Source organism: Letharia columbiana (genome assembly GCF_014066305.1).
Source record: "Letharia columbiana isolate WasteWater2 chromosome Unknown Sc0000007_s0, whole genome shotgun sequence".
NCBI classification, from domain to species: Eukaryota; Fungi; Ascomycota; class Lecanoromycetes; order Lecanorales; family Parmeliaceae; genus Letharia; species Letharia columbiana.
In genome coordinates, this window is record NW_023501043.1 from 30763 (window position 1) to 58702 (window position 27940).

At 51.1% G+C, this 27940-nt stretch overlaps 10 protein-coding genes across 10 annotated transcripts; 4 read left to right on the forward strand and 6 right to left on the reverse strand.

Moving 5' to 3' along the window:
- Positions 1-1579: 1579 nt before the first annotated feature.
- HO173_003046 (uncharacterized protein) lies at positions 1580-3253 on the forward strand (the record flags this gene model as incomplete). The annotated part of the gene is made up of 2 exons (XM_037304975.1): positions 1580-1700; positions 1752-3253. The coding sequence occupies 2 exons, from the start codon at positions 1580-1582 to the stop codon at positions 3251-3253; spliced, it is 1623 nt and encodes a 540-aa protein (XP_037167840.1).
- A 3732-nt stretch (positions 3254-6985) lies between these two features.
- HO173_003047 (uncharacterized protein) lies at positions 6986-8769 on the forward strand (the record flags this gene model as incomplete). Its single annotated transcript, XM_037304976.1, has 5 exons — positions 6986-7399; positions 7456-7492; positions 7548-7615; positions 7677-8056; positions 8130-8769. 5 exons carry the CDS (start codon positions 6986-6988, stop codon positions 8767-8769), a joined length of 1539 nt encoding a protein of 512 aa, XP_037167841.1.
- Positions 8770-9877: 1108 nt separating this feature from the next.
- HO173_003048 (uncharacterized protein) lies at positions 9878-10825 on the reverse strand (the record flags this gene model as incomplete). Its single annotated transcript, XM_037304977.1, has 1 exon — positions 9878-10825. The coding sequence occupies one exon, from the start codon at positions 10823-10825 to the stop codon at positions 9878-9880; it is 948 nt and encodes a 315-aa protein (XP_037167842.1).
- Positions 10826-12067: 1242 nt separating this feature from the next.
- On the forward strand, positions 12068-13033 carry HO173_003049 (uncharacterized protein; the record flags this gene model as incomplete). The annotated part of the gene is made up of 2 exons (XM_037304978.1): positions 12068-12161; positions 12297-13033. 2 exons carry the CDS (start codon positions 12068-12070, stop codon positions 13031-13033), a joined length of 831 nt encoding a protein of 276 aa, XP_037167843.1.
- Positions 13034-15012: 1979 nt separating this feature from the next.
- HO173_003050 (uncharacterized protein) lies at positions 15013-16572 on the reverse strand (the record flags this gene model as incomplete). The annotated part of the gene is made up of 3 exons (XM_037304979.1): positions 15013-15742; positions 15886-16502; positions 16552-16572. 3 exons carry the CDS (start codon positions 16570-16572, stop codon positions 15013-15015), a joined length of 1368 nt encoding a protein of 455 aa, XP_037167844.1.
- A 2150-nt stretch (positions 16573-18722) lies between these two features.
- HO173_003051 (uncharacterized protein) lies at positions 18723-19040 on the reverse strand (the record flags this gene model as incomplete). The annotated part of the gene is made up of 1 exon (XM_037304980.1): positions 18723-19040. One exon carries the CDS (start codon positions 19038-19040, stop codon positions 18723-18725), a length of 318 nt encoding a protein of 105 aa, XP_037167845.1.
- Positions 19041-19082: 42 nt separating this feature from the next.
- HO173_003052 (uncharacterized protein) lies at positions 19083-19466 on the reverse strand (the record flags this gene model as incomplete). The annotated part of the gene is made up of 1 exon (XM_037304981.1): positions 19083-19466. The coding sequence occupies one exon, from the start codon at positions 19464-19466 to the stop codon at positions 19083-19085; it is 384 nt and encodes a 127-aa protein (XP_037167846.1).
- A 113-nt stretch (positions 19467-19579) lies between these two features.
- HO173_003053 (uncharacterized protein) lies at positions 19580-20000 on the reverse strand (the record flags this gene model as incomplete). Its single annotated transcript, XM_037304982.1, has 2 exons — positions 19580-19604; positions 19651-20000. The coding sequence occupies 2 exons, from the start codon at positions 19998-20000 to the stop codon at positions 19580-19582; spliced, it is 375 nt and encodes a 124-aa protein (XP_037167847.1).
- Positions 20001-20989: 989 nt separating this feature from the next.
- On the forward strand, positions 20990-23242 carry HO173_003054 (uncharacterized protein; the record flags this gene model as incomplete). The annotated part of the gene is made up of 6 exons (XM_037304983.1): positions 20990-21141; positions 21201-21275; positions 21330-21911; positions 21986-22216; positions 22285-22565; positions 22623-23242. The coding sequence occupies 6 exons, from the start codon at positions 20990-20992 to the stop codon at positions 23240-23242; spliced, it is 1941 nt and encodes a 646-aa protein (XP_037167848.1).
- A 2155-nt stretch (positions 23243-25397) lies between these two features.
- On the reverse strand, positions 25398-27561 carry HO173_003055 (uncharacterized protein; the record flags this gene model as incomplete). Its single annotated transcript, XM_037304984.1, has 3 exons — positions 25398-25656; positions 25720-27215; positions 27331-27561. 3 exons carry the CDS (start codon positions 27559-27561, stop codon positions 25398-25400), a joined length of 1986 nt encoding a protein of 661 aa, XP_037167849.1.
- Positions 27562-27940: the final 379 nt, after the last annotated feature.

The following is a 27940-nucleotide window of genomic DNA, read 5'->3' on the forward strand; positions in this document are numbered from 1 at the left end:
CGCACCGGGCGAGCAAGGGGTGACTGTGAAATCGATTAAAATAGGACGAGAGGAACGGCTCTGCAGAAAACGTGCAGTCGGAAGTCCTGCCTCGCAGCATTGGCTCCTGTCACTTCGTACCTTGCATTGTTCTTGCATTATCTTCCTTCTTCCTTCCTCGAAGTCATGCTACCATTCCAAACTGAGAGCCGTCGATACGCAGACACTTCTTTTTGGGAAAAGAGAAGGGATTGATAACCGAATCTAGAAATCGAATGGCTGAATATGAGCCGAGTGGAGGGAAAGGACCAAATCTTTTGTCCATGGTATTGCTAGTACGCCTGTCGACAATGCTTCGATCCGTCTAGTAGGCAACTAAGGTAAGATTTGATGATTTGAATGAGAAGCCACCGTCGTCACCCTTTCCAGGAAGAAATTGACGCTTGAGCCGTCGGACGAAAGACGATGGATGAATCTGCTTCTGGGCGCCAAGTGGTCATAACGCTCACAGCCGCATGATGGTCTCAAAAGCACTCCTGCACCGAAAGTAGAGGCTGCTGAGAGTCCTAGGTGCTCCTGGATGGATCTAGCGGACAGTCTGAACAGGCGTATGTTTGTATCTACTCCCTAGAATAAAGTCAGCGATATCAAGGTGAGAGAGAGATCCGAGCCATGCATGATCAGATGGAAATCAACAAACATCATCGAGTACTTTACTTTACAGTGTGACTAAAAGATGCAATTGTTTTTTGGCGCATGTTAGCCCTGAGGGAAGCCTGAGGTAAAAGTAGGAGGCCCAGGTTCAGAGGGCCCGGAACGGGAGAAGCTTAGACCGATGGAATCTCGCCGTGTTTGCCCGCCAAAATTAGCTCACCACACAGAAATTTATCTCATTCTTTCATTCACATGTTACACCGACATTCATCATCTCCAACACTACACCCATTAATGACAATATAGCAAATCATTCTCAGACCTGGTACAAGAATCCTAGGCAGCCGTGATCCATGAGCAACAAAGACCTACTACGTTTCCTTTCAAAGCCTGCGAAGTGAGTCTGACCTCAAGCACGAGACATTGTCGCTTTCTCTATAGGAGCTTTGCACTCTTGGTCACCAAAACCTGGCTGACGCTGTCTCTATATAGGCCTAGATAACACCCGTCGCAAAAGTCCGGAAACCTTCTCCAACCTTCTTTCCCAAACCAAACAGTCCATCCTCGTTTGCTTGCACGGCGCGAGGATCATAACATAGCCAAAATTCCTTGGTACAAGGACTTCTTCATTCCTCTCTCGGCTCGACCTCCATAACGACCCCGAAGTCAAGAAATATCAACCCCTTACTGCTGCTGGCTTAAGCCAGCCTCCACATCATCCCACCGAGCGTGGGCCTTCTTTTCTCGGGCGGACGCCGCACGGTTCGTCTGAGTGGAAGATTGTGCTCCACGGTGCTTCCAAGGCAGACAGGAACCGTATCAGCTTGAAGAACCGATCCTCAGCGGTCGTGTGTATCCGCCGCCTACGTCCTTCCGCCACCCAATCCACATCCGACAATAATCGGCTGCAGCGGATCAAGGTCTTTGACCGAGCCACCGCACGGAGATGGTCAATACTGAAATACCCAAGAATTACACAGCGTCTCCCTCGTCTTTTAGTGGGACACCACATCTGACTATCAATCGTGATGTTGCAGTCGATCTCGACTCCAGCAATGCATTTGAAGGTATGTTTTTCAGGAGACGTCCCGACTTGGGGATATGCTGACTTGATACAGGGCCTGAAAAGCTATTAGAAGTATGGTTCAGCGCTTCCTCCAACTCCCTCCCGGCAGCCTCTGCTCCGGTAGGGTTGAAAGTCGTACCTTCTGAAGTGTGGAAGGATATGCTCGAGCTGGTCAATTGCAAGGTCCTTTCTATCGTCGAATCGGAACATGTCGATGCCTATCTGCTATCCGAATCCAGCATGTTCGTCTTTCCCCACAAGCTCATACTCAAAACATGCGGCACAACCACACTACTCAGCGGCTTGCCAAGAATCCTCGAGATCGCAGCCTTAGTTGCCGGATTCCCGCATGTGCTTGCCAATCAAACCCTCGGAACGGGCACTGCAGCCAAACCATACCGGGTTTTCTACAGCAGGAAGAATTTTCTGTTTCCTGACCGTCAACGGGGACCTCACCGAAGCTGGAGAGACGAGGTCAAGTCACTCGACAGATTGTTTCTTGGCGGCAGTGCTTATATGATTGGTAAAATGAACGGCGAACACTGGTATCTGTATCTTACGGAACCCAACACGATTCTGACGCCTCCTGCAACACCCGAGAGACGTGAGACGGAGACGAAATTCATGGGTCTCCCAGTGTCAAATGCAACCATGAAGGTCTTCGATCCATACGACGACGACGACCAAGATGAGACCCTAGAACTTCTTATGACAGACTTGGAGCCAGAGAATGCCAAGAACTTCTACCTGGACCACGCGAGTGCGGTCGCGGAGGGTCGATACTATCAAGAAGCACACAAGGCGCGCATTGACGCCGAGAAGCACGTAGGAGATATCAACAGTTTTCCCTCGAAGCCCGCCAAAATCCCGGACAAGGGGTACCTCAAGACCATTGATGAGAACGCCGACGTATTCAGCAACACATCCTCTGACCCTGGGGATCTCATGTCCGACGACTCCGAGCTTGAATATCCCGAAGAGCTTACGACGGAAGGACACGCCCTTGGTACTGTTGTTTCTGAAGTCTGTGGACTAGCCGATGTCTACCCAACATCGAAGTACCCGGACGCTCGAGTTGACGCCTACCTCTTCACCCCTTGCGGGTTCTCCGCCAATGGCGTCATCCCTGCTCCAAATGGCCCCGAGGCCACTCACTACTTCACCGTCCACGTCACACCGGAGCCTAACTGCTCTTATGCATCCTTCGAGACCAACGTCCCCAGCAAGCAAACGGGTCGTGAAACGGCGGATGTGATTGAGCAGGTGGTCAACATCTTCAAGCCCGGTCGCTTCTCGGTGACACTGTTCGAAGGCAAGAAGCTCGACGACGAGATGGATCATAGCGCGAGCGAGAACGGCAACGAGACGGCCAACAAGATCAAGGCGTTGGAGAAACAGGTGGCGAGGAAGGGAAGTCGTCTGGATCAGATCCGAGGTTACAGACGTGTGGATCGGATCGTGCACGACCTGCAGGGCTATGAGTTGGTCTTCAAGTACTACGAGAGGTATGATTGGGAGGGTGGGGCGCCAAGACTGGGCGAGGTTGGCTTCTGACTACATGATCAGTTGACCGTAGCGGCGAGGGCTGCGGCAGCAAGACACGGTGGAATTCCCGTTAATGGTGACGACATCGTTGTGAAAGAGGGGGGATGAATGTGCGGGACTGATTTGCTTTGTGCGGCGTTGAATCTTTCTCTCCCGTGGCCGACGCGCTCCGTTTCGGGGGATCGTGGGCGGTAGATTTCGTTCAAGCATGGTGCATCTTTGAACGGTGCCGTCTTTCTCTCTTTTCTAACTGCAACCATTCTTTATACACCTAGACATAACTATAACACCGTTTCTCCACTCAGGGTCCCCAAGGACGATCCCACTACACCCTTCCAAACCACTCGCCTTGCCCGGCCGCCGTAGTCATCTATAAAGTAGTATCCCATCTACCACCTCCACCGACCCCTCGCGTGTAAAATGTCTCTCAATATATCCCCCTCACCGAAAATTTACCTCACATGGTATCGCTTCCCAATGCTCTTTCCAGCACGCAACCTGATAACGAATTCCTCTCCACATCGCTCCCGGGTCGTCGTACATCTCTCTCCGACGTTGCCCCTGCTCCCAATCTTCCACCGTCTCGACGAGCCATCCTGCCCGCGCTGTATGAATCGATAATCCCCACTTAAGCAATGGCTTACTCAGGCAAACAAACGTTCCTTTGAGATATTCGTAGCTTTTAATATCATCCTTCATCGCGTGATCAGGATTGTTCTAACCACCTTATTGCGCGGGGGTTTTTGGGGCTATTTGGCTTCCATCGAAGTCTGACGGACGGGTTATTGCGTTGGGGGGTTTTTTTGGTGGTGGGCTTGTACTCTACTTGATCCCGTGGCATTTTTACACCCGGCCAGTGGATGGGATGGCCACGTACTAGTAGTACCTATTCGATCATCGTGAGAGGGAATGATTGTGCCTGTATGAAGCTGCTTTTTGTGACCGGCTGTACTACTTTTTATACCTGTGCGGGGATACGGGTATTGTGTAGCTACGGTGGGGGATTGGAACAGCGGTAGGGTATCTAGAGGCTTGGAACCGTGCAGGGACGGAGAGCTCCACTGTCTGGATAGAGTACGCAGGCGTGATGGGAGCGGCGGGGTTGTTTGGTTTTGCTGACTTCGAATACGATATGGAGGAGGTATTGGATTTTTGCTGCGAGAGGAAATGATTGGGGACACCTTGGTGATAGAGGAACATAAGCGAGGAGCGTCGCTTCATTGGTAGTCGTTGAGTGAAGCTGTGACGGTGTCGTACCTGGTGGGCTTCGCAATCATTTATCTCACATTCTCATAATTAGCGGTTGTGGATGCGAGTAATAATGCTCGTACAGGCAATAAGGAATGCGAAAACCCGCCCGAACTACCTCGGCGAGCGTCGCTGGTACTCTTTCTCGTGAGGGCTCTTGAACTTTGCCATGGTCTCTTCGAATTCTTTCTGAGACTATCCACACGTTGAGATGGCAGCGCCAGCGAGCCCCCAGTGACGTACGTAGGATCGACTGGTAGTGGGCATCTATATCCTACCTGCAAAGTTCCCTGTACATTCTCCATAAGGCCAGCTTCGACCACGAGATGATGCGGGAGTTTGGTATGGTGATGCAGACTTCCGTGGATGAGGGGCTTTTTCTGCTCTGGAGGATCGGGTGGTCGCTGGGAATAAGGGGACCGGATCGTTCTCCTTGCGGGTCTTACGACTTTTTGGCCTGGGCCAGAAGGGAATCTAAGATGCCCCAGCGTCTAGATTTGATCGGCTGTTGAGACCCTTTTCTTCGACTCTCGTCTGTTCGGACGCACCGCTTTGGCTATGTAGATGACGACACTTTGATTTCTGATACCTTGGGCTTTGGAAAATATACACTCTTTTGACTTTGATGTCCCATGCATTTTCGGAGCAACTGAAACAAGCTCTCCACTGAATTGGTCTCTCATGTCTTTCACTCCAAGTAGCCCATTCGGTGCCTTTTCGGTATGTCATACACGGATTGGATTTGCTGAAGAGATATGCTTCCTCGAAGATGGCGCTCCTTCAATTAGGTACAGATGTATTGCGCAAGGAAACATTTCGGCAGTCGCAAAAGGCTGTCAAAGTAGTGAGTAGTAAGTGGAGAGTCGGAGTCAAAACCTTGGATGCTTTGCATAAATTGCGTTTTCCGAATCTCACATGGCATGAGCCGCCAACAACACGGCATCGTGTTTGGCATTAAGTACTCCACTCCAATTGGCTACCAAACGAAAAGAGGCTCTTTCAAAAGAGGCTCTTTCTGCCGAGTGCAACCTTTTAGGATCATGGAGATTGAGGGTTAGAATGATGAGGGCAATTCTTGAAGGAACCGGTTGATTTGTTCGGGGTTGACTCCGCCAAGTCGCCGTAAAGTAGATGCCCTGCAGCGCCGGCCTTGACTTGCTCTGAGCCTAAAAGCACTCTCCACGAGGCTTATTGCACAGACTTATGAAGTCAAATCGCAAGCTGCATACCAGAACGAGGCAGTAATGCACGGTTAAAGGCCTCTTTCACAGCGTGGCGCTCTGACTTCCGACGTCGTTGAGGTCGAATTGTTGTACAGAAAATCACAAGTGTTTGGTTGTTTGGAGAAAGCATTTAACTTTTCATCTTCAGGATTTTCGAGACGACGCAATCTTGAAGAGAGAGAAGCGAGTTCTGGACTGGATATGACGGCGTCATGGTTCTGTTATGAAGAAAGCGAGAGGGGAGAACACGAGTTGTGCGAATTGTGCCGTACGGAAGAAAGGTGAATAAAGGCGAGCCATGAAAAGGGCCAAAATGGCCCCCCAAACGCAAAAACGAGAGCCGGAGGTGGCCCAGCAGAAAGAGTTCGATCGATAACGCTGGTGACGCACTGAAATCTGGCGTCATATTCGTATTATGGAGAACAGCTAGGGTCGCTAGCTGACTATTCATAAAGTAACTCGCAAGCTTTCCCACACATTTCATCTCACTCTCTCTTGCACCTTTCGCCATTGCATTGACGACTGACGCACAGTTATTAAACGAACATATATCTTGATCGACCACACTTCTCACGTTGCATGAAACGCTAGCAATGCGCAGCATTTGGTCACATGAGACTTCTTTCTGACTCGAGGTGCATGCAAAGTGTTTTATCTGCCACAAGTCAACAGATCTGCGACACCACAATGGACATTTTCTCGGTCCATTGCGATTGGTCCAGACGAGGCAAAAGCCTCTATCCGAAATACTCGGGTCCAGAACGGCAGGGAAATTGAGCCTTTTCCGCCTTTTTTAACCTACACCTCGCACCATCGTAGCTCATCACGCCAAACAACATGGCAACAGGGGCTATCCACACCTCCAAAGTTACGTGTCTCACGTGCTTGATAACGTGTTCCACCCTTTGACCTTCTCCGCCCCACGCCGAAATAATGCCTGGGTATACGGTCAGTAGTGCATCTAGAATGCGCCAACTCCCATTATTATATTGCTATCCCCCATCGTACCGGCCTATTGTTATTTCCCGAATCTTGATTGCCGTTGTAACGTCGACGAGGGTGTCCATATTTCCGGAGGATTCGAACAAGGTCTTTTTATCATCACTCATCTCCATCTTTTTCCATCATCTGAAGCTACCTATGTCCTGCATATTAAGAGATCCCTGTTTCTGTTCCATGGCTTTATCGTAGAACGGCGTGCTTTGACGGATACCATTCAGCACCGAGTCCATCGCGTCTATCTAGCAGTTGGAAAGGAACAGCCGCAAAGATGGATATGGCCAACATGCCCGGCATGAATGGCATGGCCACCAGCACCACGTCCACCTCCTCAACAGTGGCACAGATGGTCATGGCAACCGCTAAAGCCATGTCGCCCGCGGCCATGGTACCTACAGCTATGTCACCAAAGCCAGCAGCAAGCACAACGATGGGAGCAGCAGCAATGGCCTCGTCCATACTGAACAATCCGCAGGCGGGCATGGCAACCTCAATGGCAACGATGAAGGATATGTGCGCACTGCCAGGCATGAGCCAGATGTGTCAGGACAACACCCATATTGTCATCGGGACATGCATCGGTCTTATGATTCTGTCGACTGCCGCTGTCTTGCTACGTTTGGCCTCGAGACGTGTCTCGGCGCTATCGTTCTGGTGGGATGACGCCGTAATAATATCAAGTTTGGTAAGAGATGCAATGCAAATTCCAAATGGCTCAATCGTTGCTAACAAAAATGGTAGATGGTCTCTTTTACGTGTTCCGCGCTTATGCTCGTTGGTACAGTCACCCCAGATCCCTCGTCGCGATCAAACATGCTCACGAGTTAATGCAGATGCCAAAAATGGAGTGGGCCGACATTTCGAAACGGTCCCCGAGTCGAGCGTCGTATTACTATTCAAAGTCAGTCACCCCATTCCCTCCGTCCCCGATCCTCGGGAGCATCGCTAACCTGACCCCGAAGACGACCGTCGCCTACGAGATTCTCTACTGCGTCTGCGTAACCCTCATCAAGATCTCAATCCTGCTCTTCTACTACCGTCTCTTCGGCGTCCGCAAAGCCTTCAAGTACACCTGCTACGCCCTCCTCGCCCTCGTCACGTGCTGGTGCATCGCCATCGTCTTCTCCAACATCTTCCAATGCATCCCCGTCGAAGCCGCCTGGATAAAGCCGTATCCGCACAGCAAATGCATCAACAACAACGCCTCGCTCCTCGGGACCGCCGTCACCAACGTCTTCCTCGACATCGTCATCCTCGTGCTCCCCATGGTCCCCGTCTGGAGTCTCAGCCTCACCGTACGGCAAAAGGTCACCCTCACGGCCATCTTCCTCCTGGGCGCTTTGTACGTCTCCCTTTCCCCCTTTTTCCTTCCCCTCCCCTCCCACCCCCAAACTAACACCCCCTCCCCCCCCCAGCATCTGCGGCGCCGCCATCGTCCGCGTCTGGGCCATCCTCAACATCGACCAAACGGACGTGACCTGGTCCTACGTCCGCCCCCTCATCTGGTCCGCCGTCGAAATCTCAACCGGCATCACCTGCGCCTGCCTCCCCACCCTGCAACCCCTCATCCAAACCTGCCTCGGCCGCCGCTCCCTCTCCAGCCCGTCCCGCAAGTACCAAAACCACGTCGACATCTACAACAACAACAGCAACAAGAACGCCAACTACGGCCCCGGCCTCGGCTACGCCGTCGGCGTCCGGGCCCACGGTCGGCCCCAGATGGTCGGGGTCCGGAGACCGAACGCGAACGCGGAGTTTTACAAATTGAAGGAGAGGGGGCCCGGCGGCGAGGAGATCGTCACGTCCGCGTGGGCGAGCAGGGAGGGGTTGGGCCGGGCGGGGGGCGGTGGGGGGCCGGGCGCGGGTTGGCGCGTGGATGAGGGGCCGGGCGCGGGTTGGAGCGAGGATGAGGGGCCGGGCGCGGGTTGGAGCGTGGATGAGGGGCCGGGCGCGGGTTGGAGCGTGGATGTGGTTCCGTCGAAGGGGATCCGGGTCAAGGATGAGGTGCGGGTGGATACGAGGTCGGATAGCGGGGGGGCTTTGTCGCCGGTTTAGATCGGGGGTGTTTCGGGTGCGGGCATGGGATGGGATGGGCGTTTGGCTTGCTTGTGGGGTTGCATATCAGCGTGGGGTGGGGTGGGATATCATGGATGGGGCGCCCTGGCAGGTTTGGGGGTTTGGGAGGGATTTGGAGACGGTGGGACGGTGGCTTTCTGATGAGTATCATGGGAATCATTGGGGCGGCTGTGACGGGGAAATAGGGGGAAGGGGGGTTTTGTGTGTGTGGGTGGGTGTACATATAATGCGTGTTGTATATAGGTTTGCTATTGATACCCCTCGTTATAATTCAGTAAAGGAACAATTCGCATTTGCCGGTAGCTTGTAGTCTATGGTTGAATACAGCTTGTGTTTCCGGTGAGCCAACAGCTTGCGCTTTGCGACTTCGTGCCGTAAGATTCCCCATCATCGTTGTGCGCTTCTGCACTGCCCTTTTTGCCACAGGGTTTTGGCATGTCAAATTTCGGCTTTGAATCCTGGCAGCACCTACGAATGTTGGAAAGGGTCCATTCGTCTATTAATAACGTACCATGTTCGATCAACCGTGATCGAGTTGGCTGTGAAATCCCTACACCTGGGGAATGTTGGCGTTTGCGCGATCGATTTGTTGCCCACCACTACAGAGGAAATCGATGACGTGCATCGAATTTCCACTTATGCATCCTTTTTTCCACATTGAAATGCCTCGGGAACTCATGTTTCTTGAGGAATATGAAATGTGCCTTGAGTGTAACACACAGGCCTGCTGGACTTGGAAAGGACCACCCATCCACTCGCTCGACCCGACTTCGTGGCCATGGGCGTAGCGCACCAGTCTGATGTGACACTCTACAGGGGATCAACGGTTCCAAAAGAAGTGAATCTCCGTAATACAGGGTCCAAGTCTGACGTCCAAAGGTACTCATGCTTCACCACCAGGCGTCCAGGCGTTGCAGGGTCCTTGTCAACTGTGTTCCACTGGTTTCTGAAGGGGGATAGAACAACCAGGTTCTCCAAAAGGGAATCGCAGAGGGTAATCTGGACATGAGCGCCGTGCAACTAGAGGGTTACAACCTATGTACTGCATGAGGTAGGCCGAAGTAGGATTGCAGCACATGGTCTGCGCTCACAATTGGGCTTCGGATGTATCATTTAAGAGCCTATGCATGGCGCTGACTGCGCCAGCATCCTGACCGGTCGCACTGGTTTGCTCGTTGATTGTTGTGGAGCCGGAGCGGCGCAGCCAAGCCAAAACCTGTGGAAGCAGTGACGCGGACGCGGTCGTGGAGGTGCCCTCGCCTTTTCCATGACCAGATGTGCTGGTGTGAGTGTGCGAAGTCACATTCGACGTAGCAGCAGTGGGATTGCCCGGTAGCCCATCCACATTATGAGCAGATCCCGTGGCTAGAGCAAAGCTTTTCGACACCGACCGCGTATGCGTTCGATTAGAGCTCGTCTCCGCTACTGGCTCAAGTCGTGCAGGTAGGAAAAAACTGTCTGGACTGCTTCCTGTGGTCGCAAGATGCCCTTGGGGAGGGCGGTGACTGCTATGCTCCGCGGCTAAGCTCATCTTGCTTCGACCGCATATCTCTGCGATGGCATCGATTGAGGCATTGGCTTCCGAACCAATCGAACCAAGAATGTCCTGGAACGAGAAGCTCTCAACAGGCGGGAGTTTGGGAGACGTGGACTTGCGTATGGGCTGGGTTTTTTTCTTCATGTCTGGCTTGGTCGACGGACCGCGGACGAGAACTGGTTTAGAGCTTGCGGTGGTTTGGGACTTAGGTAGGCTGTTTTGGGGAGCTTCTTTGCTCTTGACGCAGCGGATTGCTGGTTGATGTCCAGGACTTTGTTCTTTGGCTTCAATCTTTGGCAATCGCCGTTGGGCATTGATTGAAGAAGCGGTGTGAACATCTCTCCGAGTTATCTCTTGTGCAGCAGTAGTTGGCTTCCGCTGGCCCACTACGTTCCCATCCTGTCCCTGATCTGCAACCCTTTGGCCAGCACCATGTTGCATAGCTGACGGAGAAGCAGCCGCATCCGCAACGTTCGCTTGTGGCGGAGCTTTGACCATAGTTATATCTTTTGCGCAATGCAATTGGCTCTTTCGATAGATGCTGCAGATATCTATGACCGTAGGTTGCAGATCGACAGGGTTTGGGGGAAATGTACGACTGGAAGTAGAAACGCGCTGCGATAAGTGGGGTGGGGAGTATGCAGAGGTGCGTTGTCACGAGGACTGGGCGCATAAAGTAGGGTAGACTATTGGAGTGCCTCTAGACCGGCCTTCCTGAGCGCCCTGAACGCACGGTCTGCAGCGGTTTCAAGGGAAAGAAGCAGATATCAGATATTAATAGCTACGGAAGAAGTCCACATAGGAAGCAGACGAGGGAAATTGTAGACGTTGAACAGCGGCGGAGAAGAGCTCGGCTGGAGAAGACTGTCCTATTTTTAAGAGGCTGTCATGATCCTAAGGTATAAGCATCTCGGCTACACTGCTTGGAATTTATCAAGCTCGCACAAGCGGCACAACATTAACGACCGATCCACCGAACGTGTACCTCCGTACTCCTCGTCCATAATCATTCTTGCGCCATGAAGCAGAGATAGTGGTAATCCCAAAGACTGTCATCTCCGTACGCAAAGGAAACGCCTTGCATGGATGATCCTGCGCGTTTTTCGATGTGGTGAGTAGCGACGACAAAGGTCGAGCTCTTCCCGCTGTTACATTGTCCTTTTGCGCTCAAGTCTTTCAAAATAGGAGCATTAAGTTGCACGAAGGCGCAGAAGCATCTCGGAGGATACTGGTTGCTAGCCACGAAAATTATTCTCTTTGTCTGGTTTGAAAGACTCAAAATCTTGACGTTCTATTTGGATATTTGGAGGCCGCGCTATCCCTCATCCCAATTTCCACATTTTCTTTGTACTATGATCGCATCTTTCTTGTCACTGTCTCTGTCTTTAGAATCGTTGTTTCCTACCGAATTACTCCGAGAAAGAATGTTTGGGTTAATCTACACTCGAACTAAGAAAACGCGATGCGGTGTATCTGGTCTATCTCGTGACTCAAGCAGTCTCCTTGTGCTGGCCTATTCATTATTGCTTTTCCTTCAAGGTCAACTCTTGCACTTAAGTACCCATGAGAACGTGCTGTCCATCTTTTCCAATTCACGCTTCTGCATCACTTTTGCTTCCTATATAGGAACGTCCACTCCTTACAAACGCCCAAGCAACGAATATTTCATAGACGCAGGGCATTTATATACCCCAGACGATCCTGCCAAATTGAGTGAGATCTGAACCCGACATCACTACTATGAAGCTCCCTGCCGTCGCTCTCGGCCTCGCCATCTCCATCCCTCTCGCAAATGCCTACACAGGAGACCTCACCCACTACACCCCTGGCATGGGTACGTAACTCTCCAGGAACTCACTCCTATCCCTTCCATCCACCTTTCTTGGCCCTTCATTCCCCACACTCATATAGCGACTCAACCCCTGTCCTCTTTAATCACAAGTAATGCTGATCACCAGAATCTCACCAGGCTCCTGTGGCATTGTCAACAAGAATGGCGACGCTATTGTCGCCCTCTCGAAAGACATAATGTTAACCTTCAGCGGCAACGCAAATGACAACCCATTTTGCAACAAGCAAATCTCGATCCACAATCCGACCACGGGCACGAACACAATTGCCACCGTCACGGATACGTGTCAAGGCTGCGCATTCGACAACATCGATGTTCCGGTCGACTTGTTCTATACCGTCGCTCCAGAAGGCAATGGCAGGGTGCCTGGAATCGAGTGGACGCCGGTTGGCTGGACTGTTCCTGGCGGCTCGGGCGACAGCGAAAGCACAGCTGCCAAGTCCGGTGTATCGTCCGTCGTACAGCCGTCGTCTGTTGCAGCAGCAATACCTTCTGCAGCCTTAGGATCCATACACCTGCAGGAGAAAGTGGCGGCTGTCGTACCGTCGGCTGCTGCTGCGGCACCGTCTGGAAGCTCAAGCACATCCGCCGCGCCGTCTAGTGTATCGGCCGTTGCAGCCTCCGTTGCGCCCTCCGCCGCCTCTCCAAGTAACACGCAGACCGCCTCTGCGCCTACGGACTCCACCACCTCCTGCACGACTGCAGGCGAGACTGTCTGTTCGGCTGATGGCACGCAGATTGGCACGTGCACAATGGAATTCACAGTTCAACTGGGCCCGGTGGCGCAGGGTACAAAGTGCGTCGGTGGTTACATGGTGATGGCCAACAGTCGTCTTCGGAGCCGCCGCAATTAGCAGGGACGAGAAACAGCGTAGAGGAGGTGGTGGTGACGGGACGAAGAAAGGGCCTGGGTGTTCGGTTTAGTCCTTTTTGGGCTGCGGATTGTGTTTACTTGTAAGGGTTGGGTTTCATTCTTGGTGCTTCTGGCTAGGGTGACTTTTCTCGAGTTCAGTACGTCAGTATCTACAAGTCTTTATTTTACTTCGAGCAATCTATCTTAAGGGAAAAAAAGGAAAAATAAACATCGCTTTCAAAACGTTATTCAAAGGACTTCTTTCTATCCCTTCACTAAACCACAGAACTCGCCGGCCCATGAACTCCAACCTAAGTCTGTAACTCTCACGTGGAATTCGATTGCCAGCCGCAGGTCGGAAAGCCGATACTAACAAATTTTGACTACCTCAACAAAGTAAATTGTAAGAGTCAGGAATCCTATAGCTTACTCATCGTTTCCTTATTGGATGAGCTCGATCGAGAAAGAGCCGAATGAGCAACTGGAGAGCGGGTGGACCCTACATAAGCAAACGCGATTGCAAACTTACCCAAAGCTCATATTTTGTGACATCCGATTTGAGAACACGATTCCGTGAGAGAATCGTGCAAAAGTCATCGGGGGAATTAGGCGCGCGAAGGTACTTTTTGAAAGGGAGTGAATGGAGAAATCCTAAAAGCTTCTGTCTTTCCACGTTGACACAATTCTGTGCCAATCAAAGCGATAGTAGTTATAGTTCTTTGGAGTACAATGGACACCTTTTCCGGAAAAGTGCCTCACGCGCCGCCGAGGCAAAAGAGATTCCTCCGTGGAGTACACCGACCCATCTCCTCAAACCGTACAACATTCCCCTGACCACCAACACACCTCCTCAACCCGTACCAACACTGCCGAATGCGTCAACCCCCGCACGCACCAACCCATCCCATGCATCTCCGCGCTCTCACAACACGGACGCGTACACCTTCTCCCTTTTCAAACCCGAATGAACCCGAACGAACAAAGAAACCCCCCGCCCATCTCCAAAATCCTCCCCCACCGCACCAGCAAAGCGAGTCGCAGTATCGTCATCGAAGACCGCCGGGCATACGTAGACTTACGCCTCCTCCCTGGCCCCAGTCCGCGGTGGCTCACCAGCGCCATCGTCGGGGTTTGATTGATGCATGTCCGCGTTCATCACGAAGTGACTCTGGCGATCCCAGGAGGGGATCGCTGGACAATTGTTGGAGTCGGTGAAATGGTGCCTGAGGTGGTTGGGCCGGTCGTTAAGCCTGCTGTATGGGAAGTCAAGGAAGTATTGGTGCTTGCTCAAGGCGTCGGTGAGGGAAGATGAGATGAGGAAACTTGAGCTCGTTTGGAGACTTGGTCGCTTTGGTATGTATAGGGTTTGTGGAGTCGAGCTCGCGACCGAGGAGGGGGAAGAGGAGGCGGAGAAGGATGCTGTGATTTAGGTATAGGGGCCCTGTCTGGAATGGAATGGAATGGAATGGGCCGTGGTGTGAAGGTCGTGCTGAGGGAAACGCTGAGGTTGGCGGAGAAGAGAGAGGAATGGATAGATGATTGCTTCGATCCGTTCGTGCTGGCGTATATGCTGATGTTTTGCTTGTCTTCTAACGCACTGTTTGCGTTTGTTGACGGAGCAAACAACAAGAGGGTAGTCGAGAAGGCGTGGGATTAGCTTTCTCGTACACGTGTCAATACAACATTCCTTCCGCAAATGTTACTACTCCTTCAGATACATGATATTAGTGTAAAGTTACTGTACGGTAAACGACACGTGAGACGCACGAAATAAATGTGAATAACAATCCATATGTGATTACATGATCGTAAATAGTATGTGCAGTTGTAGCCCCGCATGTACTCTACCACCATTTCGCAAGACATGTACCCACCATGTATACTTCCATCAATCCATCGTTAGTCATTGGCATCCTATGAAGCCATCCCACCTTCCTCGTCAGTAGGCGGCGAATGCTAGACCTGGCCATCTGCACACCTTTATCCACATACGTCGGCCTCGCTGATCGTGTCAATCGTAAGGGGGTTCGGGCCACCATCGCGTAGATACTGTAGAACTGTTTTCCCACCATTTGCACGGACGGCAAGGTCCGGATGCACTTCAAATGGATTGGAGCAGTCTTGTACCTGGAACAAATCCAGATTCTGAAACTTGATTGACCGCTGTCGTAATTTACCGAAGAAATGCTTCCAAGCTTCGCAAGGAGAGTCCTCCCTAGAATTCAACTCTTTTTGATGTAGGAACATAGACCTGAGCGCCACGCTGTCTATTGTTGCTCGATGACGCTCAAGGAATGTGATCAGCTCCACGTCGGTGTGCATTATGAAACCATGGAGACCGATATGCTTGAGACATGGCCACGTAGCACTTTGGAATACTCGTGACAGTATCAGGCGTGACTGACGCCGCCTCCCGGTGCACTTCAAGTCCAAGGACTGCAGCAGTGTCGCGTGAGTCAAAAGCCGCCCGAGGCCGGCGAAACACAGAGGGTACGCGTCTTGATGTGTGTTGACACTTATGCTTATTTTGCGGAGACTTGCAAAGACGTTGAGTAGATGATTGTAGTCTTTTGATGAGGCTCGAGAGAAGATACAACAGGAAATCGCATTCTGTCCACCCTCGATGGAGAGTTCATGGAGTTTGATGGCCATTTCTGAGAGTGACCGGATACACATAGCAAAGCTATGATATGGCGAGGAGGGACCCCAACTACATATTGCGGAGTCAGCATGACCTCTTGCAGGCATAAGTCTTGAATTAAAGGACAAGATCAGGGAAGTAGAAGAGCTTGTGACTCGCGACTCGAACAAGGGTATTGGTGAGGAAGGAGTTGCTCAGGAACGCCCACTTACAGGTCTCCCTCAGGAACGGCCGAGGGCCATGTGGGTTGGGGCAAGACTTGACTTTGTTCATTCGCAGCAGCATCCGTGAATACAATGCATTTGAGCTTCTCGAACCTTTCAAGAGCTGTGAGGAAGATGTTTCGGTCTTCACCCTTGCTGACAACCAATTTTTCTTGGCTGTACCTTGATACATAAATGCTGTGGATCTTCTGAACTGGCCATGACGTTTCGCTCTTTCCGAGGGTTGCCCACCAGTTCTGGAAGTCTCTGAGTGGAAGATAAGAAGCCGAAAGCTGGGTACCACCGCAGACCAGTGTATTGATGTATTTGGAGACGACTTCATGCATCGCGATCTCAAGGATTGGACTCGAGAATTGTAAATCTTTGGAAAGATAGCCTATCTTAATGAGCGAGGTGGAGAAGTAGACCGTCGAGGTGAGCGAGGATAGGCCGGCTGCTGCGAAGCCTTTGGATACAAGTCTGGCATTTTTCTTGTCAGAAGCTTGGTCTAGGTAGCTGAGAGTTCGCACGACAAGTTCCGGTGGAAGAGGGAGAGTCTGAGGCTCAGGTCCGGAGTAGCGACTCTTGTTGTTGACCATCTTGTAGCGACTCAAGTCGTTGGCAGTCTTATTTAGTGTAAGCATCAAAAGGATTCAATCATCTCTATGTACTTACAATGCCTGATACTTTCATCATGTTGTTGGAATTTCGAGCGGTTTTGCGTATGTTCGACCTCTTTGCAAGGGCGCTAAGTAGTAATAGGGACCGTAACCTATCCCGGAAAGTGTCACAGAAGAAACCTTGAGAGAAGAAGAGAATGGGAATATCTCAATAAATATATTGTAATAGAAATGATGAGGATAGGAATTGCGGTCTCGTGTCACGAGAAAGTGTCATGACTGTGCCTTCCGCGCTCATCCGTGTTAAGTGACCGCTCACGATCGGTGCTTCTGGCGATATTAATGTGTTCACTTTTGTATGTGTTATCCTTGCGAAGGAAGAGGAGAAGTGCGAGTCACTGTCCAGCTTGAATGCATCGATGGTGAAGATGCGAGGGGTGGAGAGCAGGAGTGAAATCCAATACGGTGAGGACATCCTAGTTTTATTGCCGCTGACTAAGCATTTGGCTAAGTCTGGTTTCACAAAAGGCTTACCGCCTGCCGACCGTTATGCCGAAGAAAAGCCGTACGCTAACACCGTTTCACTATCATTTGCTGAAGATTTCTTCTTCATACCCATGACCTCCACCACCCGCAATGTTTCTTCTGGACCTTCCGCCCGAGTTACTTGCCCTCGTCGCAGACTGTCTCGGAGCCTCTGAACTTCGCAAGTCTGTCGCCTACCTACTCCTCGCCAAACGCTGTACCAGGCTGTGCTTCCTGTCTACCTCTCTCAACTTCCACTCTCCGATCTCTACCTCACCTCTCACCACGACCTTGAGAGACTTCCCCCATCAGACACAGCGCTGAGTAACCTAATCCAAGTGAAACGTTGTCAGTCCGCTTCGTCGGCCATCCATCCATCCGTCCCAGTGTGGTTCCTTGGCACGACAACGGAGACCTCTACCACTCAGACAACCTTGGGCTCGATGGTACGAAGAGATTGAAAAACTGGCACTGTGACCGGATGACCGTTGGCCCGGTGGAGCGTTACAGTGGCCGAAGACGCTGGCATTGGCATAGAGAACAGGAAACTCTGCATCAATAGGGATATCGTATTAACAAGAAGCTCGTGGAGCTGGCCGCTTTGATGTTCAATTCCAAATGTTTGGAGGAGTTTAGCCTGGAGGCTTCAAGCGAACATACTGACCAAGCGAACATACTGACGAGCATGGCCCGCGCTGGGATTATTTACATGATTCAACCATTCGCAGTCTCATCTCCAGCCTCCCGTCCAGCCTCAAGAATCTTACGCTGGATTTGTGCGGCTCGGGAACCATCACACCTGATCGCGGTATACCGACTGTCCATCTATCTCCTCTTATCGGCGAACGACTACGTGATTTCTGGAATGTCAGATTGCGGCTGCGGTGCATTTGCCCTCAAGTCCTTCGAAGCTCCTCGTTAATAGCTAATGTCAGATCAAGATTGAAGACACTGATCATTAAGCTCAGCCTCCCATCCTTCCCTGAAGCTGTCGATGAAGTTCACAACGGTTATAATGAGTTTGATGCAAAATCGTGCCTTGTGACCGCAATTCCACTCTACAAAAGGATGATCGCAGCAGGGGTAAACTCCGCGAAAATTTTCCCTGAACTGTCACTGATGCGAATCTCCTACCGGTCGCAAAGTGATACTGATGATCGCTCAAGCTACAATCTTGCTGTGGCTGACTGTGTGAGAGAACAATACATGTTTGAGCCTACTGAGAAATTTTGTTACGAGGATGATGGGAGTCAGTGGGACGCATGGGAAGATAGTGACACTTTGCGAGATGGAGGACCTTTCGAGGAACTGTTGTGGTAGTGGCAGGCTCTTTCTCACGAACCAAGTTTCGCCGTGCATCCTTTCGATGGTAAAGCTTGGGTGGCTTTGGCACCTCGTGCTCCTCAGTCTGTGTCAAAAAGTTGGAAGAGGAAGTCCTGCATCATTGAGGCAAAGGTCGCTCTCGGTCTGAAATCACTTGTTCTCGAAGCATCATCTACAGCAATTGGAACACTTGAATTCCGAATTCTCATTCAAAACTGACATCCACATGGCTCTCAACTACCCACTTTCGTAAACATGTAAAGCACGCTCTCCCCGGGTCCCAGATTACAATAGGCCGTATCAGTCCAACTCCCAACATCAGTATGATCCGGGCCTCCACTCCCGCCCCCTCCCCACACTCCCCACACATCCCAAGCTTCAGCCCCATTCTCCATCCCAGTCCCAATCCCCAGCGCCGTCAGCGGAATGGTTACCAGCTGCGCTGAACCCTCCGTCGGAACAGGTCTCTAAAGCGACACAGGCGCTTCCGCGCTTGGCGAGGGAGGAGTCGGAGCCACAGTTCGCCAACAACACCGTCGCGGCACCGTCGGGACCGGGGCCGGCGATCCGGGCTCGGAGTTGGAGAGCATCTGAAGCACCGACGGTGGGCGAGCCGGTGGGGTTGCGCGGTTGCATAGGATACGTGGCGGTGAAGGGGGCCAGTGCTGTTGCTTCTTCGTCGTCGTACGTGAGCATGGACCCTAGAGTGTCCCGGGTCGTTTGGTCTGACACCTGTGATCAGGTTTGCGCCAGCGCCGATCCAATGGACGGCCATGGTGTAGCGTTGGATGTCGGACGAACCGGATAGGGATTGTGGGTTTCCGACGTAGGTGTTGTCCATGTCTGGACGGATGGCGATGGGAGTGGGTTGTCGGGTTGGGTCGAGGGTTTGTGGGGTTGTGAAGACGCGGTGGGCTTCGATGACCCGTTGGACCGCGTCGGGGATGTGAAGGTAGATGCGCTGCGATGGGGTATGGGGTTTGGGGCATTAAGAGTCTGGAAGTCACAAGCATACTCATCATTGTTGACAACAGTATCGAGGCGCAGTGTATCAGCGTTCGTTTTCCAGACGTCCCATTCCGGCTCGTCTCGGTCGAGACCCCATGAGATGTCAAGAGGCATGCTGACGCCGCAATTCGCGATGGCTTGGCGATATTTGGCGACGGATTGGCTGGTGTCCGCTGGCAATGTCTCGCTGGGGTGGGGAGATCCAGGCGTTAGGTAGTCGAGTTTTATCATATCAACGCCCTTGTTCCGTGACTAATGTACTTAGATGCTTCGAGAGCATTATTTTGAGGTTGCTTACATCGACGCCAGATTGTAAACAACAGAGTCATGCCACTGTTGGACGCCGTCGGCGCCCCAGTTGAATGCTTGCTGTAGATTATAGGTCACGCTAGTATTAAGGACATCACCAATTTTGATGGTAGTGTTCTCAATAGTGATCCCACCATCTCCGACGAAGGCACCGGGTAGTAGGTAGATACCAACCTTGTAGCCTTTATTATGTGCATGATCTACGAAGCCTGCCAAGGACTTGTACCAAGTGAATATGTTGGCGTTGTCGGGCACGATACGTCCATACTGGTCACCGCCGTTCAAAGAACAGCCAGAGTCAATGCTACAATAGTAGTCAAAGCCTGAGGTCAGGACCATCAGGTCGCATTGTTGCGCAAAATGGTAGTCATTGAATCGTCGAAACCGGCTGGTTTGTAGGTACTTGGATTGGCTTGAAGACCGAAGGAGTTCCATCCTCGAGCTGCGGTTGAGAATCCACCAGCGGACGTGGCATAAGTTGGAATGAAGAATGGCTGCGTTTGGAAAGTGGCAAGGCTGGTTGTATTTGACAGTCTTTTTGCGAATGGGATTACCTATACTAGACCGTTAAGGATCATAGATACGGGGAATAACAGCTTCATAGCTCATTTTCTTGAACGCGTTTCAAGAGAATCAATGAGCACGAAGCCTTTCGGTGTCTCTACTTAGGTGATGACGTACTGTATCATAGCGCACTATGAGCCCTCTGACTACCGATGCTTTCTTTTTGTCCCCTGTAAGACAGAAAGCCGTTCGTCGACATTGAAGTCTTTTCGAATAATTTCGATCTTTCTTCTCATCTTGTGGTGGTCTTCCAGGCGATTAGCAACCCTGCCATCCTGGCGCAGCACTGCAAAGCCTTGGAGGTCACTTCATGAACCACAGGAGCAAGAGGCTGAGCGGAAGGCGCGTCCCGCCCCCAAATTTGTCGATGGTAACGTTGTGCAACGGTTCAATTTGAGCACAGTCTCATAGCCGTCTCTATAAATAAGTTTCAATAGTTAACACGACTATTTTATTTATCCATGTTGTTGGATTTGATGTGCGCGAGCGGAGTTGGAAATTCAATCTGATGCGGTTGTAATTACTTGCAAGGGTTTGATTGGCCAAGGCCAGATGAGTCAGCTAATCGGCATCTTCGAAATTTCTCCGACTCCGTCTCTCCCTTCCTTTACATCTGACATTAATAATCGCCAACCCCAAGCACGGAAGAAGGCTTTCATTTTTCCTTCCGTCGGACATGCTGCGTGAGCCTCGTACTATTGAAACATTTTCTGCAGATCGGAAGGGAAGCTGCAGAGATGCAGGCCATTACACAGCCTATTCCAATGGGGTATGGTGGAGAATCGATTCTGATGGCGGAGAATCCTCAATCTGTCCCTAGTCCTTCCAGGCAGTCCAGCATCCGAGCATGTGCCATGTGTGTCAAGGCAAAGGCCAAGTGTACCCCTCACCCAGCGATCGAGGGAGTTTGCCAGCGGTAATTTACCATTCTTTAGAAAGCACAGTAGCCTGTTGGTAATAGCTAAGATCCCGCAGGTGTCATCGTCTGAAAAAGCAATGCTTCTTACACGAACGGCCAAGCCGTAAGCGTACACGGACGTCGAAGCCAACGTATGTACCGAGTCAGCCTTTTCCCTTCCCATGCGCGACTGATCTCCTGTTTAGACGCGTTGCCCAATTAGAACAGAAGCTAGACCGTCTAGTTACTTTACTAACATCCAATCAATCTGTCTCACAAACGACGCCATTGAGTCAGGCGTCTGGTGTTCCTTTACCAAGATCACCAATGTCTCTGGATTCCAATGCATCGACAGTTGGACTTTCCATTGCAACGCCTCAGTCAATCAATTTGGACGCAGAAACAACCGCCGTGAAAATCCTCGGTGGCGCTATCGCCCCCGCTGACCTTGTGTGTACTACGACCGCTGGAAACTTGTCAATTGCGAGTCAAGGCATGTCACAGCTTGACCCCGATGAGCAAGAAGCACAAGATTTGCTACTCGAATTCAAGAAAACTATGACAGAGCAGTTTCCTTTCGTTGTGGTAGACCCGTATATTACCTCGCAAAGTCTTCATCAAGAGAGACCGTTGCTTTGGAAAGCTATCATCATTGCGGCGTCGCATGAGAACTCGTATCGCCAAATGGTACTCGGGGCTGATCTGATGGAGGATCTCACTAAGCGCTTGCTGTTGAGAGCCGAAGTGTCTCTCGACCTGCTTCAAGCGCTACTGGTTTTCATTGCATGGTACGAATTATCTGCTCTTCGATCCCTTGGCCGATACTACATTGGTAGAACTGCAAGCATTGATGGCACTGCAGGTACCACTATCACACTCTCGTCAACCCACAAATCACCAATCTGCTTCACTTGACTAAGGCCCTGATCAACAATATGGGCTTGAATCGCACACAGACAACCTACGATCGTGGCAAATTCTTCCTGGACGGGCACGAATCCTTTAAACCCATAACTCAGTCATCCCATGGATTAGAGTCTAGCAGGTCTGACGGCTGGCGAGCCCTTGCTGGCTGTTTCTATCTGACATCTGTGTACGTTTCTTTCATGTTCTGACCTCACGTATGTCTATTTCATCCATGGAGCTTGAACTCTTGAATAGGATATCTGCCAGCTGCCGGGGTTTGGAGCCACAATTCAACACACCCTACATATTAGAATGCTGTCACAAGCTCGAAGAGGCTGGAGAGTATCAAAGTGACGTTGTACTAGTGCAGCTTGTGCGCCTTCAAGAGATCTGGTATCGCATGAGTCGTAGCTTTCCATATGACGAATCCCTTGCTTCTCGAAGACCAGACGCTCCTGTAGAGATGTTTGTGAGAGCGTGGCAAAAGGAGCTGGAGACATTCTGGGCTTCACTGCCCGTTGAGTCTCAACAAAATAGTAAGCCTCCTGTACAATCCATAAGACGTGCATCAATTAACTGCATGTCTACTCAAGAGCTTCTACTCGCAACATATCACACTACCCAAATCGCTCTTTACGAGATTGACTTCCCCATGTGCCTACCCCGAGTCGGTGTTCAAGTCTTCGATAGGACGGGAAGACTCGAATTTATCTACGCCAGTCTCCTGGCGACGAAGAAAGTCTTTGGCGTCTATTCATCAATCCTTGTCGGAAGACTATCCGGCATCTGCTTTACACTGTGGGCTCAATTTAACTATGCACTCCTAAATGCCGTCAAACTTCTTACCACTGAGGCCGATGGTTGGGATTTGCAGCATGCGCGAAATGTTCTCACATTCCCTGATATCCTGCACAGCCAAGTCACGTCGATCGAAGAGACAATTTCCAGACGCGGTCTGGTCTTAGAAAACGCTATGTATGGGAAAGATGTGTTTATCCGCTTCCTTAGGAAAGTACATCACGCGTTACGATGGTACGAATCATCACGCGTTTCGAGGATTGAGTATGAAGGGATGGATGACAAGCCCACCAACCCTAATGGGTCCCTCGAAGCGACTGACACAGGAGAGTCGCTCCCGGTCTTCGACGATGCTTTCTGGCAAACGCTTTTTGATGACAACTGGATGCTCGTAGGGGATGGAACCAGCACATGATGCCAAAAAGGAAACGATCCTTTCGCGCCTATTCAGAGTGGCAATTGCGACTTGCCGTTAAAGTCCAGCAACTCTACCGACTGGCCTTAAGAAGTACCAACGAGTGCTGAGACTCTTTCCATTTGGTACCGCCTTCTCCTCCACGAACTTTGCCCGAATGAAGGATTCTCGGGAGCAACAATGAACCCTCGTGAAAGTGTTGGGGGTGAGCAGTACAGACCCGCTAATCTGGCTCTGTTCATCCCGTGCGCGGAGTTGAGTGGCTGCTATCCCATTCACTGGCGCCTGGGGTACAAAATGTCTTGGCCGGTAGGGCTGAACCCCTGAATCTTGGACCCCCGCCAGTGGATGGGATAGAGATGGAAACAAGCAGGAGGAAATGAACCAAAAGGAAGCGCAGAAGGAAATAGATGGAAAAAAATTCGAAGAAATCTGTTAACGTTATCTTTCTAGACCCTCAAAGAGAGTCTGGAGGCAGCAACAGGACGCGCGGAACAAATCACATTTGGTTGAATCATGTATGAGTAATCCATAGATCAAGGATGTTTGTATGCACAACGAACCTTGAACAGAGGACCTTCAATATTGCTCGGATGAAGCTTGAAAAGAAGACCGTTGATACTTCCCGGAAGAATGGAGGCGGCGGGATGGTGCTCTGGAAAGGACTCTTTCTACTGACTTGTTCCTCGTCATGGGTCAAAGAGTAAGGATGTGTTCTGAATAAGCCTTACCTGACTCAGCCACGAGGATTGAATGGGAACTTACTCAAGGAGGTCACGCCGCATCCGACCGAATAGTGGGCCAGTGAGCTTCTAGAAGATCAGACATCTGTCAGGTTTCGTACCGTTGCTGTATATCGGCACGGGCTACTCCATAATTAGCATTCCCACCGGATTTTGCATCTTTATACCCTGCGCTATGCTGAACCTCATCGTTTCTTCACCATCGAAAGAGGCTGGCATTCCCGTTGCCACGGGCGGATGCTTGCTTTCTCGTTGAAATTTGTCACGATACTTCAGATGGCAGACAACGAAGTCCATGCACTGATCTCGGCACTCCCATAGGCGCGGTAGACTTCCATCTCCTTCATACTCGATGTGATTCATGGGCTGCGCTGGCCGCAGCGAAATCGATGGATGGAGTAGCTAGCTGAAATGAGTCGCGAACAACCGAAATGCGCGCATTTACCAATCAATTGGCCATGCATGTACAAGAAAATCAGAGCCGTGGCTTCATATCCAATCGTTTACCATGGTCTGCCATTGAACGAAGAGACAAATCAGGGAAGGTAAAAGGCAATGGACCCCACCCTCTGCGCTGTCATCGAGCATCCGCTATAAGCACTCGCGGAATCTCACACACAGAGCTGCAAGTTTGGAGGTCTCATAAGGCAGCCCCAAGAGTAGAAACGTCAGCATCGCCATACATCGTCTTCGGGCTCGATCCATGGCCCCCAGGCATCATCGAGGATATATTTGCTCTCAGGTTAGGCAGGCTCTGTCGTGGTACTAGTACCGAGACCTTCCGAGGCAAGGAAGGGGTGGTTGCAGATGGAGAGCGCCTGAGCGGATATTGGTGGCTACACGGCTAAGGTATTGAAACGCTAGTGCATCCGATATGATACAGCCTCAGTCCGGCCTACGCTCTTCCCTCCTGACCATGTGTTGTTTCGAACTTTTTGTCTTTCTGCGCAAGATATGGCGACCTCGTCAGCTGCAGACGCGGTGAGCCCTAGCACGGAGCGCTTGTATTGGTGGCGTTATCATTTTAATACATCCAATATCGAACGATGATAGCGTGAGGTAACATGCGCAATTGACTTACGGGGTAATTTTCTACGAGCGCAAAGGATGGAACTTGCTCGCTGCCATGATAGAGATGGTAAGTAGTGAGGGTTCCTCTACCGGCTTTCGCACTGGCTACGTAATGCTCTACAGACGCTTGCCAACAGAAAGAGTTTTCGGTGATTCGCCCTCGCTGAGTTTTAATCTTGATGAGAGCATATAAGATAGTCTGATCTTCGTCTTATCCTACTTCATCACCAGTACTATCAATATGTATCACTCCAGATGTTCGGATTAAAGGATAGCCAAAGTTCCAAGGAATATGATAACGAAAAGAAGGACGGTAACAGGCCATCCATCTCTTTACCTAGTTACTCAAAATATCTCCTCGCGTCCGACCGCAACCGCTCGAGCAACGCCTCTTCACCCTCCTCTGGCGGCTTCGTGACTCCGATGAATGGCCTCTCGTTGGCCTCGCACACTGTGCCCTTGGGTGGTGTTCCTCCAGTCTGGAAGTACTTTCGGATATATCGCGCCATGCACAGATTGGGCGAGCTGAACATGCAGTGGCCTTCCGAGTCCGATGTTAAGACGACGGAGCCGGGCCAGCGAGAAGCCATAGTGTGGGCACTTGTTTTGTGGTCAGTATCAGATGGTATGGTGATGTGAAGAAGGGGGGTTAGGGAGGTTTACTTTCGGATCGGCGTAACAGGATCGTGAGTATTTCCCAAAATCAACATCGGGTTCGCCGTCTGCCCGGTAAACGGTCCCGGGACTCGCCATTTCGGTCGGACATCGTAGCCCACGCATTGCATTCGAATATGAGCCCATGACTCGCCTAACCATCGACTTTGCCGCCGTAATTCGTCAGCATAGGCTCCGTAATCTGCTTTGCTCATCCCATGTGTCCTAAAATCGCCGTCCGTGCACAAGATCGCTAGCTGTGTTTCTGGACCCGGGGTCCGGCATCCCGGCGCGTAGGGTGGGGCGTCGAGACATTCTTCGCTGGGCGTAGACACGCGCTGGGAAGCTTGTTTGGCCATGGCCAATGAAGTGCCATTTCCCTTCGAGAGATCGTTGAGCATTCTTGCTAAATCGGGGAAGTATCCTATGGGTTCGTAGAGGGCGGGCCGGATCGCCGACATTATGTCTGAGTAGGTAATGAGGTCTGGTGCCATGGAGCCCGTGGCAGGAACACCTATGGGATTTTCATAAAGGGAGTTTACCGTGTCTTCGAGTTTGTCGCTGATAGCTTGCCCGCCGCCTTCTGTGTACAGGTCGCATTTGTCTGGACCGGCTCTGTCGCAGTATTCGCAGACTTTCGGAATGATTTTGTCGGTGTCTTGAAGATTGGTAAACCATTCACCACGAGCAAAATCTTCTGCGTCAGCTACGCCGTCGATGACGGCACGTTCGATGCGGTGGGGTTGCATAGTTGCAAAGTTTGCACCGAGCACTGTGCCGTAGGAAAGACCCCAGTATAAGAGCTTCTCTTTCCCTTTTTGCCATTTCGTCCTCGCTTTGGCGGCAGTGGCGTAGTGCCCGCTTGACTGACCAATACTGGCTAACGCTTGCTTCTCCCGCCATTGTCCGTGCCGCTCGAGGACTTCGACCATGTCTGCAACGACTGGAGTTGTGTTCATGTGATAAGCCAGTTTGTCCTCGACGTTCTCGCCACCTGCAACACGCTTAGAGCACCCTTCGCTAAGAGCTTTCGTTCTCTCGAAGATATTGTTGAATGCATCGTCGGAACTCCCACTGATACCCTGCGCGCCTGACTGCAGACTCCAGATATCCCTCGAAGCCGCGGTCGGAAAGCATGAGTAACGTGGCGTCGTGTTGTTGACACCGCGAGGGTCCATGCCAAGGATGTCATAGTACTTTGGAGAAATGTGAATATCAATGTCATCGAGTGAAGGGTCAACGTCGGAGTCTACGATCATCTGGTAAGTCTTCCCGTGCTTTATGATGAAGTCGACGCCTGATGAGCCAGGGCCACCAATCTGGACCCATAGAAGCCCGCCGTATCTGGAATCTGTGACAGGTACTCTTGCAGCTATTTTTATCACCGCTAGACCAACGCGAGGGTCGCCAGGCTCGGTGTTGTTCCAATCCATGGGCACATCCAAGCGGGCGCATTGGAAGTCGCCGAAGCAGTCATGGTACTCGATCTCTTTGCTTGGGGTGATCTGGGAAGAGAATTAAGTACTGCCATATAAAATCATTCGCCATGCAATAGTATTATAGAAACTTTGCCTGCAAGCAATGGATGCGGTCACGAATGAACAAGAGTAGGTTGTTTACTTTACTCCATGGCTCCGTCAAGGTCGAAAGGTACGGGTCAGAGCTCTGTCCGCCCACAGAATCCTTCACATGATCCAAAGTACTGTCACTCATCCAACCGCTCGAGGATAGACTCGCTGCCCATTTCCCAACTACAAGCAGGCCAGCACCAACAAGTATCCGTTGAAGCCATTGAGGCGTTTTATTCCTCGGAGGGCCGAGTGAAGATTCAGCGGCTTTCTTGAGAGGCATCTTCGTCTACGTATATGAAATTGAGTAAGTGACTGCTCTTGGCGTAGGGTGGTGACTGGAATGAATAGCCTGTTTTCTTACCAAATCGTAATTTCCGGTAGGATTATCCACACCAGTACGATAGCAGCTTGATTATTACATATGTACAACCAATATACATGCAAAGAAGCTCTGTGATACTCGATGCCAAACGCGGGGACCAATTCTAATTGGGGAAGTGAAAAGCAGCCCGGAAAAACACGGAGTGAAGGGGACAAGGACGAGGTAGCATATATAACTATTTTTTCTCCGGTTGAATCCAAAATTCGCTCCTCACCTTCTGCCAGGAACAAGTTGGGAGAAAGCTGGGAGGCTGAGACGAACGATACGTTCGCAGCCG